Source organism: Sorex fumeus, unplaced genomic scaffold (genome assembly GCF_029834395.1).
Source record: "Sorex fumeus unplaced genomic scaffold, SorFum_2.1 ptg000024l, whole genome shotgun sequence".
NCBI classification, from domain to species: Eukaryota; Metazoa; Chordata; class Mammalia; order Eulipotyphla; family Soricidae; genus Sorex; species Sorex fumeus.
Genome location: NW_026606081.1, coordinates 15,123,835 through 15,141,523, shown reverse-complemented (window position 1 = coordinate 15,141,523; position 17,689 = coordinate 15,123,835). Strand labels below are relative to the sequence as shown.

Below are 17,689 nucleotides of genomic sequence, written 5' to 3'. Positions count from 1 at the left end.
ACTTGCACTGCAGGAAACAGCAGGTTCCCGAGAGCATCCAGCACCCCCACTTACCCTTCTGCCCAGGATCTGGTTGATGGCCGCGCTCTCCTTGAGCGTGCACTCGGCGACAACGTTTGCCCTCATCTCTTTCATGTATAACATAAAAGCATTCAGAGGCTTCTTAATGTGAGGTCTCTTGGGCTCCTGCTCCTTCCTCTGTTCGTGCTGAGGCTTCCTAAAAGGTGTGGGGAAGCAGAGCGCCCGATCACACACTCCTCACCCACGTTCCGCAGCGTCCCAGAACCACCAGTGCAGCCCACGGCCCCGTGCTGGGTGGTGCTTTGGTCCGAGATCAGTCCCCTGCAGCTGCAGAGCTCTGGGCCACAGCAGGGGCTCAGTGACAGCTCACAGTGACTCCTCGCTCAGAACCAGAGGTCTTGGTTTGGGGATACTTGAGACCCATGGAACTTCAGGTTCCTCCATGCACATGTATCAGCTTTGCCTGCATCTGGGGCGCTTTATGGACTATCATGTGCTCCCTGATGCCCCCCGACTTCAGAAACTCACTGGCTAATCTCTTCCGGGGGCACCGCTGCTGGCGCAGGACCACAGAGGCCCTGGGCGAGCGGGGTACCCACATTCTGGAACAATCTCCTTCACCCACCTCACAAGGGACCCAATCCACCAAAACCTGAGGGCCTAAGGCAAGACTTAACGCCTGTGCTGGCGCGTCTCCCTCCATCCCTGGGGTGGCAGCGGGCCATCGTACTCACACGTGCATTAGGTCGCTGTCGGTGTGGGGGTGCTCCTGTTTGACCTGAGGTGTTACAATAGCCGGGTGAGGAATGCCAGTCGTGTGGGGACCAGGCGGGCCGGGGATCATGTGGTGGGAAAACCTGCAGAGAGCAGAGTGCAGAGACATGCGGCAGTGGGGGCTGCGGCTGGACGGTGGACACCCCCGGGCCCCCAGAGTGGGGAGCCTTCTGCATTCAGGGGGAGCAGAGTCGGGACTATCCCTCCTATCACAAACTGGCATTTCTCCTGGGAGGCCTCAGGCTATAGGATTAAGGGGCGAAGTCACTTTTCGTGCAGAGCAGTTTCCAAACTTTTGCAAAAAAGACAACTCTTAGACGTCTACCATGATATTAAGTTGGAACTTGAGGCTGCCACATTCCTAAGCAGGACAGCACATTCGACTTGTCCCCGGCGGCTGGCCTCTAGGAACATGAACGGCAAGAGCCCCCACCCTACGTAACAAGGCCACCCATATTATCATCCCAGGTGGTGAGCTTCATAGAGAGAAAGTAAAGCTCCAGAGAGCCGGTTCTGAAGACCAGTGAAGCGGCGAGCAGAGATTTAATTCAAGCGAGGACGGCCCTCCAGCACGGGCTGGGTGCCTCCCAGCCTTCACCCAGAGGATGCTGGTGACAGATCGTAAAGCCGTCAGAAGTCACCACTATCTGTCCAGCAGGGGACGGAAAGTGCCATGCAAGAAAAAACAGACGAGCCATACTTTGCACTGTGCTTCGGACAGACTGGGACATGTCTCAGAAATCTCTGCTTTCTAAACACTTATTAAACGTTTATTTCAACAACACTCCGGGTCCTCTCCTCACAGCCTGTAAAACTAATCCCTCCATCTGGGAAGAAGAAATTCTGCCTGGATCCAGAATATTTCAGGACATGTTAAAAATACAAATGTTTGCAAAAGCCACACTGCTTTGCTAAATGAATGGTTTGTAAAACTACAGGATGCTTATTCTCTCCCTCCCACCCCCGCCCCCCCGCCTGTGAGAAAATACTCCGGTTGATTTATTCTTAGGATGATAAGAGTAAAAGTATATTGGGGGTGGGGATGAGGATACGAACTGGACCCCCCCCCCCACCATCCAGAGAAATTGCCATAGTGCTAAACAAAGAAGGATTTTTGAGAGAACACGGAAATTCACCACCCTGAGGGTAGCTGTGAATTTCAGCCCCAGAGAAAAAGTGAAGCCCCCGAGGCCATCACAGAGCCCCCGGCTCCTAAGACAAGCCGAAGGTGTGCAGAGGCATCAGAGGGCACCAAAGCAAAAGCATCACACAGCGGGCACGGGGCTCCGGGCCACCAGTACGACAAGTCCACAGAGGGCCGAGTCCCACACTAGTACACGCCCCATGTGGCTGCAGCCGGGGGACGGGGCCCCCTCTCCCCCTCATCCCCACCCCCGGCTCCCGCCCCCACCCCCAGTGCCACCCTGGCACCCTCTCCTGTGCATCTGGCAGGCGGCACAGTGGGAGAGGCTCGGGGATGCGGGACACCCAGTGTGGCAGCAGGCACGGGGAAGACAGCGCGAGGCGGCCCGCACCCTCCTGCGACCCCAGGCAAGCAGAGGCACAGATGCGAGCGGCTGGGCAGCGGGCCCTGCACCCCCACCTACCTGGACATGGAGGTGTCCACGGACAGGGAGGATGGGTAGGGCTGCCTGAATCCTCCCGAGATGGGATAGACAGGCTGACCTTGCCTGAGGTCACAGAAGAAAGGAACCCATCAATGACAACACTAGTTACCAACCAGCAGTGGGGCTGGGCGTGGGAACGCGAGGGGACAGAGGAAGGCAGGAATTATCCAGAAACCCCCCCTCCCCGCCAAAAAACATCCTGAATTTGAAAGAGAGCCACATCCGGACTTGCCTCTCCCCACCCCAAAGTCAAGATTTCATTGAGTCGAAGGGACCTCTGAGATGGGGAGATAGCGGCCTGGATCTTTAACCAGAATGTTTGAGCTTTTTCAGGGAAGGAAAGATGGAGATATACATTTATATGGAGGAACAGGGCTGCTGTGCACATGGTCAACCCAGGCTCAATTCCTGGTACCCCATATGGTTCCCCCAAACCCACCAGGAACACAGCTGGGTGTGACCCAAAAGCTAAACAGAAACAAGAAAAAGAACAAAGAGTTTCAAAACATTCCACTTCCCTCAGTCCCAGGCCTGTGGCAGTTGAGAGCGTCCCCCCAAACAACCTACTGCCCCCCCCCCACGGGCCCACCTTTCCCTGACCCAGAGGGGCTCAAAAGAGGCCAGTCAGACTCAACTCAGTTGGGGGATGAGGGGAGACACTGCATGTCCAGGTGTCCAGAGAGGGTCAGGCTGTGCCAAAGGGCAGTGAGGGAGCCGGAAGAGGGGAGGGGAACCCACCTGCGGATAGGAGGTGAGTGGAAATTTGGTAGGTTCCGCTTATAGTAAGAAGAATGGGAAATGAAATGTCTTACCCACTTTCTTTCCCTTAGCTTTATAATGAAACCAATTAACAAAATAGCATTTGGGCTCTGAGGGGGAAAAAATTCTTCATTCTTCACTCTCCCATCCCCACATCAGCTTTTCTATTTCTGAGCCCATGCTGGTGACTTTAAACATTAAAGGTGCATTCAACGAACTGGTTTCTAGTTAGCATGTGCCTCACGTGTCCAATTATAAAGCAAAGACAGATATTCAGTATATCTAAGTTTATGACTTGAAAAGGTCTTCTAAGTTCAGAAGGAACTAGAAAACCACAGCTCAGGCACCGTGAGCTGAGCAGAGACCCCAAGCCACAAACTGAATCCTAAGGCTGTAGGCTTCCGAGCAAATGCTACAGTGTCATTTTCTACACTTATCAGCGGACTCATTCAATCCATTTCAAAGTCTGTAGGTTTTATAATCTTTTAAGTGGGAATGAAATAAAGTTAGCACCTTGCGTGTTGATGTGAATCTTCTGCCAGCTCCACAAGTGTCAGCATTCATAAAGCTAATTCTACGAAGTAGAGTGTGTATTCAAAATAGGAAGGGTCTTACCAGCCAAGTGGTGGGGTGATCTGTCCGACGCCACCCGGAGACAGGGGGTAAAAGGTGGGGATCTCCGGAGCCGCGGGGTGCCTGGACATGCCTGCTGGGAAGAAGTGCAGGGAGGTGAGTTCTCAAACTCCTCTGACTCTGGGGGCAACCCCACGACCACCAAATGCTCTCTGCCCTTCAGACTTCAAGTCTGCAACGAAGCATTTGCCAATCGACTCCTGGCAGAAGTCTGTTTTGTCGGCTTTAATTGAGATTCCAACACCCAAGAGGACAGGCCAGGAGAACGTGTGTCTCGGTTCCCTGAGGGGACGCTGACAGGCGTCCACTCATGGCAGCCTTTGCACACTGGCGCAATGGTCCCTGCAGCCCACTCTGTTGAGGCATGCATTGTCTCTGCGGTGGGAATGACAGCCGCTGTGCCCCGTTCTGAAGATTAGGTAAATTGCCACTTAGGTATTTTCCTGGGCTCCTTTATGGGCACGCAGATTGGGGGGCTGTGATACCTCTGAGGATCAGAGATTAATTAGGAATCATCTTCAGCCCCATAATGGTCACACTTGATATGATTCATCTGGTCTCTGCCACTTCGACTACAACTAAGCTCTTCACTGAGTTGGGTCCTGTGGGCGCCGAGGTCAGGCTGATCTGGATTAGCCGTGTTCCATGATGACAAATGCTGCCAGATTGTTTCCTGCGCCCACGCTCCCTGGAGCACATGCCCTCTCTGTGCAAAAGCACCTACAGATTATCACCTGCCTGACCCAAATGGCAGCTGCTTGCTCCCGTGTCACGCAGGCGGCAGGAAAAGGGGATCCACACACATAAAATTTGCAAAATACAAAAAAAGTCAGATTTGACTGTTTGGAGGAAAGACATTCTGAACAGAAGGAAGGCCACAAAGGGAACCTTGACAGAAAATCTGATTTCCCGAAGCCCCTTTCTGTATGGAAAGACACATTCCCTGTCCAGCAGTCAGTATGTGTCAGGTATGTGGAAGTAGCTCAGTACACAGAACTGTGAATTTTCTTTTCTAATGCATCACACGATCACGACCATCCTGTTATTCGTCGATTGTCTTGAGCAGGCCCCAGTAACGTCTCCTTCGCCCTAGCCCTGAGATTTTTAAAAAAATGCCATATTCAAGGCTCTTTGAGAGTTAGGAGAATGAGACCCATCATTCTTACTGGTATTTGGCATATTGGGTACACCACGGGGAGTTTGCCAGACTCTGTCATGCGGGCAGGTCACATTCGGTAGCATCACAATTTGATCTTAAAAGATGGCGAATGTCTTGAATGGGAAAGATGTAAAAAGTGCTGCCTTCTAAATTAGGACTCAATTTCCACCCACATTTGATCCCCAGCAGCACCGGGAGTGACTCCACCCCCATCCCAAGGACAGTCGGATATGACCCAATCTCCACTCCTCATCCCCCACCAAAACAATGTGGAGAAAAGTTCTTTACTCTATCAACAGATGGCTTTCCCATGGGCCATGTCGTGGGGGGTTGGTTGGTTTGGGGGCCATATCTGGTGATGCTCAGGACTTCCTCCCAAGCTCTACACCTGGGATGTTGCGAATTGAACCTGGCTCAGCCGAGCACCCCTACTGCTGGAATATCTCTCTAGCCTATTTTGCTGTTTAAAAAAATGTTTCCCGATCTTTTTTTACCCCGGAAACTCTCCTGCTGGGAATGGTTCAGGAGGCAGTGGGGTCCCTGGGAGGGTCGCACCATAAGTAAACCAGGGAGTCTCCATTCCGCTGCTTCCATGCCTGAGACCAGAGCTCACCCCAAGCCTCAGTATTCAGGATTGGCTCAGTTTGGGACAAAAAAACAGACACATTCAGAGAACACGGGCAATATCACGGAAATCTGAACTTTGAAAATCATGCTGAGGTCAGGGGTTACCAGCCCGAAAGCCACCACAGGCCGCTGCTATCCTGCTCGGGCACCTGCATGGTGAGTGCTGCCCGGGACAAAGCACCCTGTGTCCAGGGCAGCACCTCTGGCAGTGACAGGCCCGTGGGCAGATGCCTCACAGCACACTCTGCCCTTAGCGAGGGCTCGGGCCTGCTGGCAGGAGGGCGAGCGAGCGGTCCTCAGCACTTGTGACATGCCACTTCCTACACGGGCACTAAACCCGACAGCTTCTATTACAATCTGCTCCTATTTCAAACACCCTGTCCCAGTGGAATATTCTCTTTTATAGTTCTGCAAATTTTTCTTTGAATCTACATTTTATTTGTACTTTTAGCATAGCGCTTAAGATGTTCTTAATTTTGTTTTACATGAGTCTGTGCAAATAATTTCCAGCCTGAGCTTGTGACACTGCTGAGGAAAGCAGACTATTTCCCCACTCTGTGTCAAAGCAGGACTCTCTCAGAGTGGTTCTCAATAAATATTTTTTCCATGACTGAACAAATGAATAAATGAAGTAAAAAGTGCTGTAACAGACCCATTTCCCATGTCGGGACCACATGACATGTCCATGCACATGTACGACGTGACCAAGTTGGACCATGGATCGGTTTTCTAAATGGTTTACTGTTGTTTAAGACCCCTTTTCCCAGAATGCTGGCAGATGGGTGCGTGCGCTCACGTCGTCTGCTCAGCAACTGTCACTGGCTCTGACTGGCTCGGCCTGGACAGTCCTGCTGTGGCCAAGCCCTAGTGTGAGCTGTCCAAAGACCAAGGGGACACAGCCCAGCACACGGTCAAACAGAAAATGACACTCTGGAGGAGGCTGGGGCTGTTCTCCCGGAGGCCCCATTGGCATGGAGAAGGGGTGACTCTCACCTTGTTTGGAGCTGACGTCAGACGGGATGTGTGACGGGTGTGACCCTGGAGAAAAGTGCTCGTCACTGTAGGTGATGAGGGGAGTGAGGGGGTGGACGGCGTGGGACGGCTGCACCACGGGCACTTTGTTCGACTGGAAAAGAAGCACAGGGCAACCGTTAGCAGGGCCCCGCTTGCTGGGACGCCTCCCCGATGCAACGGCCGTTTCCCCCAGAGCACTTCAGGGCAGGTGCCCCCCAGCTGCCCCAGTGTCCAGAGAGGGGCTCCCTGCTGCCCACACAGGTCTGGATATACCCCGACCTATGGGGGAACACTTCAGGGTAGCACAACAGTCACCAGAGGCAAAGTTAGCAACACTGGGGCCATAGAGAGCCGAGGCATAAAAGGGACACAATGAAAAAGTATCCAGTAAATAAATAATGAGCAAATCTGAGGCAATCTGAAGAGCAAATGGTCTACAACCCCCACAGAGAAGCCAGAAGCTGAAGCCATCCCAACCGCATCGAGGACTCCACATGTGGGGACACTGGCCGCCCAGACGCTGCCATTCCCATGCCCAAGCACTGTCGCCCTCATGCAGCTCTGGTCCAGGACAGCCCCGTTCTGCTCACGTGGGATCTCAGTGCCCGCACGCTTAACCAATAAAGGAAATATCCCGTCGTGAATTGAGCCATGTTATGTGGAATACAGCTTTAATGAATGCCTTAAATTGTTGACATGTGTTCCATTTAAAATATGGCCTATCCTGGTTAAACAAACTTTGGTACATCTACACAATGGAATACTATGCAGCTGTTAGGAAAGATGAAGTCATGAAATTTGCTTATAAGTGGATGGTCATGGAGAGTATCATGCTACGTGAAATGAGTCAGAAAGAGGGACAGATATAGAAGAACTGCAATCATTTGTGGAGTATGTGTTAACATAACATTGAGACTGACATCCAAGGACCATTAGACACAAGGGTCAGGAAAATTGCTCCATAGCTGGAAGTCTGCCTCATGAACCGGGGAGAAGGCAGCTGGAATAGAGAAGGGATCACTAAGCCAATGATGGCTGGAGGGATCGTTCGGGATGGGAGATGTGTGCTGAAAGTAGATAAAGGACCAAACGTGATGGCCTCTCAGTATCTGTATTACAAACCATAATACCCAAAAGTAGAAAGAGTATGGGGGATATATTTTTAATTTTTTATTTTATAAATTAGTTCACAGTATTTGATTACATTAATATTCTAGCACCAATCCCACCACCACCATTACACCTTCCCATCACCAAATTTGGGATGTTTCCATCCCAAGCCCCAATTGAGTATGGGGAATATTGTCTGCCATGGAGGCAGTGGGAGGATGGAAAGGGGGTATATACTGGGGATATTGGTGGTGGGGAATGTGCACTGGTGGAGGGATGGATGTTTGATCACTGTGTGATTGTAACGCAAACATGAAAGCTTGTAACTATATCTCATGGTGATTCAATAAAATAAAAAATAAACAGTCTCTGGGAAATGACCTAAAATAAAATATGGTCTATCCCTTATATTTATTTAAAATTTTATTAATTCAGTAGTCTAAAAAAACAAATAATTTCTTTAAAGGTTCAAGTTATGTGTTTGGACTTTAGTCTCAAATCTGCCACCTTCTGCTTGGTTAAAGCTGAATTCTACCCCTTCATCAGGTCCCTCCAAGAAATTATTAAGCAAAATCAAAAATAGAATTAGATCTCTGGCATCCCACCCTAATTCAGATTGTTGTTGTTTCTGAGGTATCACAACTTAAAAGCAGTATTACAGTTTTTTAAATAGTTACAGAGCTACTACCAGGAGCTAAACACACACACACACACACACACACACACACACACACACACACACACACACACACTCTGCTTCTAGCTTTAAACTCATGTACCAATTAAGCAGTCTGAGGAAGATCTGTGTGTAGAAACCACGAAGAAGTTACTCCAGCAGTAAGGAGCGTGGATTTCAGAGGAAGAGAACATCATGAATTCTGCAGCCTCTAACGCACTAGCCAGGCATGTGCTGGCCAGGAGCAGTTTGTGCTGGTGAGTCTTCCCTGCCCTCCAGGACCCAGTTTCTCCAAGTCTGGGGCTACAATATGGACAAAGCAATGGCTGCAGCACAGGACAGCGTGAGAGACAGTGACGGACAGAGGGACAGAGCGAGGGACAACGTGAGGGACAGCATACGTGGTCACTCCTCTGACATGTGGAATTCTGTTGTTTTTTTGTGTTTTGAACCAGTTAGGAATAAAAGAGTATGTGGCTCCCGCAGGAAGGACTGCCTCCCCTCAGGAGAATCACGAACACACTCCTAATACACTTAATTCTTTTCACTGCTACATCAGTAGTTCTCCATAGCCTATTATGAGGGGAAAAAAAAACCATTAGGGTCGTGGCAGGGTGTAGCAATTTTGTAGAGACATCAAAACTTTAACAGTAATTTAACGACTTAAGTGATAAGTTGAAATATTTTGAAAACCAGAATCACCTTTTTGTTTTGAGGCCATACCCTGTGGTGCTCAGGAGTTCCTCCTGGCTTGGCACTCAGGAATTACTCCCATGGGGATAACGGGGATCAAACCCGGGACAGCCATGTGCAAGGTAAGCACCCTACCTGCTGACTATCTTCTGGGCCTGAATCACCATTTTTAATGATGTCGTTTCTCCAGTGTTGTTTCCCTATTTCCTGAGTATCAGACTCCGCCTGGCAAGAGTGCCGGTGGTGGGTGGTGTTGATTAAACCGAGCACAGCCATCAAAGCTACAGCCTCTTCCCTGCCCCACAGTGCGACATTGCGCATACAAATGCACCAAAGGTTAGGAAATAGGCCAGTGCTCGCATGATTACAGTGAGGCAGCTGCCAGGTGAGTTGACGGAATGCAGAACGCCAGGTATCATGATAAACTCTTCCCAAAATGGAACCAAAGGGGCTGGAGTAATAGCACAGCGGGTAGGGCTTTTGCCTTGCACGCAGCCCGACCCAGGTTCAATTCCCAGCATCCCATATGGTCCCCCAGCATGGCCAGGAGTAACCCAAGTGCATGAACCAGGAGTAACCACTGTGCATCACTAGGTGTGACCCAAAAAGCAAATAAATAAATGAATAAAGATCCTTAAAAAAATGGAACCAAAGAAATTTTTACCACTCAAATGCTAAAATAAATATACACTTCAACTGCACTTTAAATGCTTTGTTTCATTTCAAAATTCTCCTAAGCATCGTGACCGCGGGACAATCTGTGAGGACAGGTTTGCTCAGGGCAGCTGTGTGGAGTAAGCACTGTGGAAGCTGCATGAGTGTGTGTGCATGTGTGTGTGTGTGTGTGTGCATCTGCGTGCATGTGTGTACGTGAACGCATGTGTGTGTATATGAACGCATTTGTGCGCGCGTGTGTGTGTGCACGTGTGTGTGCCTGTGTGTCCATGGGTGTGTACAGGTTCCGGGCCCACGCCCCTCCTGAAGGAGCGTGTGAGCGGCTCCTCTCCTTCCCATCCAACCCCCACCCCAGCCGCAGCCAGAGGCGGGCGCGGGCCTGGCTGCTCCTTTATGCCCTCCCTGCTCTCCTCGGAATTTTACGGTTTTCAACACAGATTTGCTTTCCTGTGGGAAGGAGATAAGCAGCCGAGGATTTTCCTTTAAGCTCCGGCCTTGTCTTACGTGCTGCAGGAGGACCGCGGGAGGAATGTTCGGGGGTCGGGGTCGCATGGATGGCGGCCACGCCGGGCCAGGCGCAAACAAAGCGACGGCAACAGCGGGTACAGGGAGCAGCTCCAGGGCCTCTGGTGGTGGGCCCCCACCACCCAGCACCCCAGCACCTGGCCAGGTTGGCACTCCCCTCTGACGGGACTCCTGACACCACAGGGAAGCGGTCATCGGCCCCCAGGGGACAGCCACTGAGCCAGATGTGCCCCTCCTCACAGCTCAGTCCTAGGACGCTCCAGTGGATGCTTGGAGACAAAAAGCAAGGATGAGGAACCACGCGCAAGACCCACCCTGCCCACCAAGCATGGGGGACTGTGGCCAGCAGCTAAGTACTCAGGGCTGCGGGGCCTGGCGGGAGGAAACTCAGGCATGGCGCAGACACGTCCAGAGAGCAGAGCAGACACGACCCCCTGCGGTCTCTCCAGGCTTGGGCACCCTTTGTCTCTCTCACAGCCCTGGAACCCAGCTGGCTACCCCTAGAGCAGCAGCATCCCCTCCAACGACCCCCTCGGCCGGTTGCAGCTGCACCCCACTCTGCATGCTGCACCTTTCTCTTTTGGGTCACACCCGGCGATGCTCAGGGGTTACTCCTGGCTCTGCACTCAGGACCATATGGGATGCTGGGAATCGAACCTGGGTTGGCCGCCTGCAAGGCAAACGCCTTCCCCGCTGTGCTGCTGCATCGGTCCACGCTGTGCCTTCCAACCCTGCCCATTGCACGGGCAGAGAAGGCCAGGCTGAGCCATATGCCGCTGCTCAGCCCTCCCCACCAAGAACCTCTGATGGAACAGCTGACCACTGTGCGAGGCTGAGGTCACAGCAGCCACCAGCCAGGGGCAGGGGCTTCCCAGTGATGCAAGCACCAGGCAGCAGGGCTGTCCCCAGAGGTCAAGTCCCAAATTCTCCGCCACTCAGACCAAGAATGGGCAGCACCTCCCAATTTCTCCAGGGGAGACAGCAGTAACTAAGAGGGGGGAGGGGGACCCCAGGGCATCTGTGCACAGAGGAGGGCATGGAGGTGGAAGATGGGGAGGGGATGAGGAAGGGGAGGGGAGAGAGGTGAGGCCAGGGAGTGGTGGGAAGGGCTTAGGGCTCCACAGGTCCAGTCTCTCACCGCTAAGTGCCCGCCACTTTCAGAATTCACAGCAGTTGTATTCGGATTAGTTATATGATCTGTTTATGCACCTCGAAAAACAGAAAACTTAAAAAACCTTTTAAAAAGTAACTTGCTGTAAGCCCATTTCTCTCACTCTGTACTGTTTGCCCTAGAAACCACGGAGAATATTTATTCGCTCTTCCTTGAGGCCAACTATGTATTTATCAGAGCAGGAATTTAAGGAGAAATATAACAGTATAAATTAAGTTTCTACATTTTCATAAATTAACATTTTTTGTTTTGTTTTGGGGCCATACCCAGGGATGCTCAGGCCTGACTCCTGGCTCTGTGCTCAGGAATCACTCTTGGTTCGGGGGAGCACATGTGGAGGTGGGAATCGAACCAGGGTCAGCCAAGTGCAAGGCAAAATGCCCTCCAGATATGCTATTTTTCCAACCCCGCTGTGGTAGTTTCTTCCCTCTCTCTCCTGGCAGTGCTCAGGGCAGTATCTGAGCGGCGAGTGTCCCTGTGGATCCACCCTTCTGTGCTTTCCCTGCCCTCCATCACACCCTGCCTGATCTCCCGCCTACCATCATCTGGAAAATACCATCTCACCGCGTCGACACACTTCACTGTATGACCTAAAAACAGTGTGCGTCATAAACCGCACACTGGTCTCATCAGCAAGAGCCACGGACTGGAGAGCAAGTGTGCTGGCAGGCACAGGTTTTCTGGCCTTCGAGTGCTCAGAGTTGATCTCTAGCAACAAATGCTGCTGAGCATCTTCACGAGACTCACCCTGCTCACGGCAGTCCCACCTGCTGCCTGAGCCCGTGGTGTGTCACTGGGACACTCACCCACTTTTGGGTGCAGGCTTGGTGCCACTGCTCACAGACACTCCTGTGGTATCAGCGCCGGGACCGCCAGTGCACAGCACGTCCCCCACTGCAGTGAAGTACCAGAAAGGGGGCCTAGAGAGACAGCACAGCCAGCCAGGGGCCGACCCCCAGCACCACTAGGAACGACCCCTGACTGCAGAACCGAGAGTGAGGCCTGAGCACAGCAAGGTATCGCTGCAAGACCCCTTGCTCCCCCAAGAAAATGTGTATTAAAAGGAAAAAGAGGGGCTTGAGCTATAGTACAGCAGGGAGGGCGTTTGCCTTGCACGCAGCTGACCTGGGTTCGATCCCTGACACCCCCCGTGGTCCCCTGAACACCGCCAAGAGTGATTCCTGAATGCAGAGCCAGAAGGTACCCCTGTGCATCACCAGCTGTGACCCAAAAAGCCAGAAAAATAAAATAGAGCTTCTGTGTGAGACCCAACTTAATAGGATGGCAAGAGTTGGTGGTTCGTTTATGAAGTTAATCAGAGGAGTTATGGCCGGGACCGGTTTCCCAATATGCTACACCATCGCTCCATCTTCCTTGCTAGTATTCCAAATGGACATATCCTTGTCTGAAAGGCCACAAAAATAATATGGACCGCCACCTTTCCAGTGATACTTTATCTCCTCTGAACTCCTTTAATACCTGTTTGCTCATCGGGACCCAACAGATTGCTTCTGAGGAGTGTGGGTAAGCACTGGGACAGGAAGCCGAGCCTGCAGCGCCCCCCTTCCTTGGGCCAGTGGACTCCAGGCACTGACCACTGAAACTGTCCATCCCGCTGCTTCTTTCACTGGACACAAGCTGGTGCCCAAGTTGCCTCTGGCCATCATCGAGTCCAGAGCCTGTTTCCAAGCCTCGCTGTCCCAGCCAAAACAACCCCACGCCCCGAGAATGCAGAGAAAGGAATCCAAAAGGCCAGGCTGCATACACCTGCCCCCCGCCCCCCACTCTCGAGCACTGTTCGAACACCCGGCGAGCGGACACACTCGCTTCGAGGAACCCTGCCACCTCTGGAGACCGTGCTACTGGGTGTCCCTCACCAGTGCTCTGCTTGCGTTCCTGCAGAAGCAGCCGAGGGTCTAAACAAATGCACGGTCTAGGGCCTAAGGTCTCAGACACTGAGCAAGTCATAGCACACGAACGGTCTTAGCTTTAAAACAGTGTTTGGGGGGATAATGCTTTAGCCTTATTGTCTAAATGCTTTAAATAAACCTTTCTTCTCTCTATTTGATAAAGATAAAAATAGTCTTGGGGCTGGAGAGACAGTCCAGTGGGCAGGGCGCTTGCCATGCATGCGGCTGACCCAGGTTTGATCCCTGGAAGCCCATGTGGTCCCCGGAGCACCGCCAGGAAGGATCCCTGAGCGCTGAGCCAAGGTAAGCTCTGAGCATCACTGCAAGTGGCCCGAAACCCCAAATAAACAAACAAAAGATGCACTTCTGCCCTTTGCTTTAAGCTAGGACTATGGCGGAGGGACGCTGAGTGAAGGAAAGGAGGGAAAAACAGCTGACGCACTCACTCATGGCCAGAGGAGCCCTCCACAGGCAGCTGCAGACTGACACAGGGGAGCACTGTGAGGGTGGTGTGGAGGGCGTGAGCACTGTAGCCCTGAAGCCTGCAGCTGCACCTTACAGGTGACTGTAAGCCAGTCACCTCAATCCGAAATAATACAAGAATGACAGTGTCTGTTTCCTGGCTAAGGAGAAAGGCGCAGCCTTGGATGTCAGAAACCGGGGCTGCCCCGTTTCCTTCTATCCTGCGTGCAAACCCCTGCAGGCCCAGGGCCGGTGTGCACCCTCCCTGGGGGGCAGGCTGACGCGCTCGAGCACCCCTGCCCATCTCTTGCCAGACCTCAGTTCCTCAGGGCTGCCCAAGCCCTCATCTGTTGGGGCGGGAGGAAGGATTGTTCCAGACCACCGTCAGTCACTTCCTCAGCCAGGCGAGAAGCGCTCAGCATTTTTCTGGTTCCTTCCCAATGAACTCCCTTCCCCAAATTCAGCAGTGAGTGAGTGTTGGTGGGGGAGCGAGCGTGAGCCTGGGTGCCGGAGACCCAGGGCATCTCTGGGGGCAGACAGCCCCTGAAACTTGCCATCTGACTATCTGGGGTGAGCAATGTACTTGGGGGGCACCTCCCTCCAGTGACGCCTGCCAGGCCTGAGGCCTACTCGCCCATAGGAAGCGACACTATTGACGGCTTCCCCAAGAGCCAGAGCAAGTGCAAGTGCAAGTCCTGGTGTGTGGGCAGGCTGGCAGCACTCGGAGGTCCCGAGGCTTACGGTGTCCTTCTCCCAGAATAAGAGAATGAATGCAGGTCCCAGCAAAGCTCTGGGGTCCGGAGAGGACCCGCAGGGAACATTCCAGCTAAATCCAGGCTGAAGGAAATGAAAAGACCAATCTCCAAACAGCATGAGGACCCAAATACAGGAATTTTACAGGAAACTTTCAAGGGGCTTTGCCCCCCCTGCCGGCACAGGCCGCCCACAGGTCAGAGTTGGGCACATGAATTCCCTTTTCTGAAAAATTTTTAAGGATTGTTATTTTATACTCAAGAGGATTGAGCTTCAGGGTGACGAGAGCCACCGTTTACTCATCACCGACACTGTGCTGGGCCCAGCTGGCACAGGAGAAGCCAGCCCAAGGCCTTCTCGAACATCCCCTGAGTTCTGAGATGTAAGAAGGACGTTTCTACATGTGCCATCACAACGTTGGAAAGGCAGCACTCTCCTGAGCCTAGATTAAATGCAGATGTTTACGGGATCCTTTCAGTGAGGGCTGCCGAGAAGAGCTTATTGTGGAGTGCAGGCCAGAAGCTGAGGAGAAGGGGAAAGCACAGATGCAGCACCCTCTGACTGGCTGTTCGCAAAGCCCCTCCAACCACCCCCAATCCTCTGCCCGCTGCCCTGACTTTTCACATGAAGATCCTTCCCTGAAAGTGAAGCGGAGGAACTGGAGTCACAACACATCAACCTAGCCAGCCACCGGCCAGTGTGGCTTCTGACTGACCCAGCATGCGGTGGGGCCGGAGGTGGGGGGTTCCAGGCCCCGGGCACAGCAGATGCCACAGGCCGGATAGCACAGACTCGTCAAGGAGACATGCGCAGATGCAAGCAAGCAGAGGTTAGGGTGAGCTGGGGTGGAGTGAGGCGGGGAGGCACCGGGGAAGACAGGGACACGGGAGACCTGGGGAACCCACATAAAAATATGGTGTCTGGCCCAAGAAGGAGTCTTTCCCCCAAACACAGTAACCTGCGATTCCTCTGACCATTAGCCACCTGCAGTCTGGCCCGCTGGCCAAAGGCTTCCCAGACAACGGGCACCACAGGCTCGGCCACCCCTGTCCAATGACCTGTCCGGGGAGATTGCTCAGCAGTGGGAATGGGGTACCTGGGGGGGGGGATGCAGGGCATGTTCTGGGTGACTGGGGGTGGACAGGGCCGCAAACGGTACAGTCTTGTCAGCAGCGGCAAAGGCAGCAGCCAGGCCCCAGGCTGACAGTTCCAGACTAGAAGGGAAGTCAGTTCCAGGGCCCAGGCAAGCCCTGGCCCCTTGCAGCCGCAGGGCCAGGCCGCCTGAAGCACCCGAGCCAGTCTGGTGCCTAAGGCCAGCTCTTCAGGTACAGGGGACACAGCCAGATGCTTGCCCTGAGGGGGCCTCACCAGGAAGCCGGTTCCCCAGAACGTGCCGAAGGATCTCTGGGAATCCAAAGGAGGAAAACAGCAGCTATGTTGTGTGGGGTTGAGCCACTGGCTGGAGGGACAGCCGCGAGGGCTGGGGCGATGCTTCACACACAGTGTCCAGCGCAACCTCACCCTGCAGGTGCTCCCAGCAACACCCTGAGTGATGCCCCCATGCCAGGATTCCGGCAGCTGAATGCCGGCAGATGTGGAGCCCAAACAAAACACCCCAAAAACACAGTCTAGCACTCCAAGTGAGGGAGGGCTAAAGCTTCTTAGAAAATAAAAACTATTATGATAATTCACATATAAGCCTATACATACAGAAAAATGCCTATTATGTAATTATGATACGCAACACAATCCTCATCCGAATTTAGATGGCGTTCATCAAAGATAGCTTCAATAACTAATATATCAATAAATATATTCATCAAGGATAAAGGATCAATCAATAATAAAGCCTGTGTGGAAGCATGAAAAGCCAAAGCCATTTGAGAAACTGAGACACAAGAAAACGGGAGGACTCTCTCCACCCAGTCTGAAACTATGCTACAAAGATCAGAACGGCTGCACTGCAGTACGGGAAGACTGAGCATTGGGTAGAATCCCATCCCCAAGGACATGGCTCCACACCAGCGGTCACCGACAGCAAAAGGAGCCGGGAAAACGGAATAAACGTATGCAAAAACAGAGGCTGGGTACGGGTCTCACATCACACGCAAAAGTGAGTTCAAAGTGCATCAAAGCTCTCAAGGCCGAAGCAGAATCATGAGCAGGCTGGGAAACACACCAGCAGAACACTCCAAGATTTGGATCTCAAAGAAGTTTTCAACGCCACCACACCACTGGCAAAGGACACAGAAACAAAATAAACCAATGGGACTGTATCAAATGAAAGAGCTTCTGCATAGCCAAGGAAAGAAAACCCCCGTGGATTAAACTAAGACACCCCACTGAATGGGAGCAAACAGTCACACTCCACACATCAGGTAAAGGTTTAATGTCCCAGGTATTTAAGGAACTAACTCATGAAGATCAACAACAGCGACGAGAAAGCCTCCAAAGGCTCTATCCAAAATGGGGAGAGGAAACGAACAGACACACGCACGTCATCACCGATCACTGGGACAAGTCCAACCAAGATGCCATGCTTTCCTGGCTCTGTGCTCAGGGATCAATCCTGGTGGGGCTCAGGGGACCATCTGGGCTATTGGGGATCGAACCCGGGTTGAGCCCACGCAAGGCAGGTGCAATACCCACTGTTCTATCTCTCCAGCCCACAGGTTAAATAGATGATCACTGAAACCAGAAGCTGGGAGAGGGCACGGAGAGCAGAGTGCCTGCCCTGCACAGGGGGCTGGAATTCAGTCCCCAACACCGCGAGGTGCGGCCCGGGTGCCCCCAGCACAAGAACTACAAGGAGTGGCCCCTGCCCCCGTCCCAAAAGGCAAACTAAATTAATGGCACCAATTTCTCTTTAGGTAAGTTTAGTGGGTGTGGCCTCGAGGATTTTAAAAAATTCTTTTTTAAAATTTGAATTTATTTTCATGGGGCTGGAGAGAGAGCACAGCGGTAGGGCGTTTGCCTTGTGCGCAGCCGGCCTGGCTGACCTGGGTTCGATTCCTCCGCCCCTCTCGGAGAACCCAGCAAGCTACCGAGAGTATCTCGCCCGCACGGCAAAGCCTGGCAAGCTACCCGTGACGTATTTGA

General features: G+C 52.5%; 1 protein-coding gene across 7 annotated transcripts in view; it reads right to left on the bottom strand.

The window, feature by feature from the left end:
* The window catches only part of LEF1 (lymphoid enhancer binding factor 1), an 88,515-nt gene that overhangs the window by 16,692 nt on the left and 54,134 nt on the right, over nt 1-17,689 (bottom strand). For 2 of the 7 annotated variants that reach the window (XM_056114008.1, XM_056114006.1), the window contains exons 4-8: nt 6,595-6,727; nt 3,798-3,891; nt 2,403-2,486; nt 756-878; nt 55-217 (exon numbers count right to left, since the gene is read on the bottom strand). In XM_056114008.1, coding sequence (XP_055969983.1) covers nt 55-217; nt 756-878; nt 2,403-2,486; nt 3,798-3,891; nt 6,595-6,727 — 597 coding nt within the window. The remainder of the gene's footprint in view (nt 1-54; nt 218-755; nt 879-2,402; nt 2,487-3,797; nt 3,892-6,594; nt 6,728-17,689) is intronic. The other 5 variants (XM_056114009.1, XM_056114007.1, XM_056114012.1 and 2 more) reach the window with 3 other exon arrangements.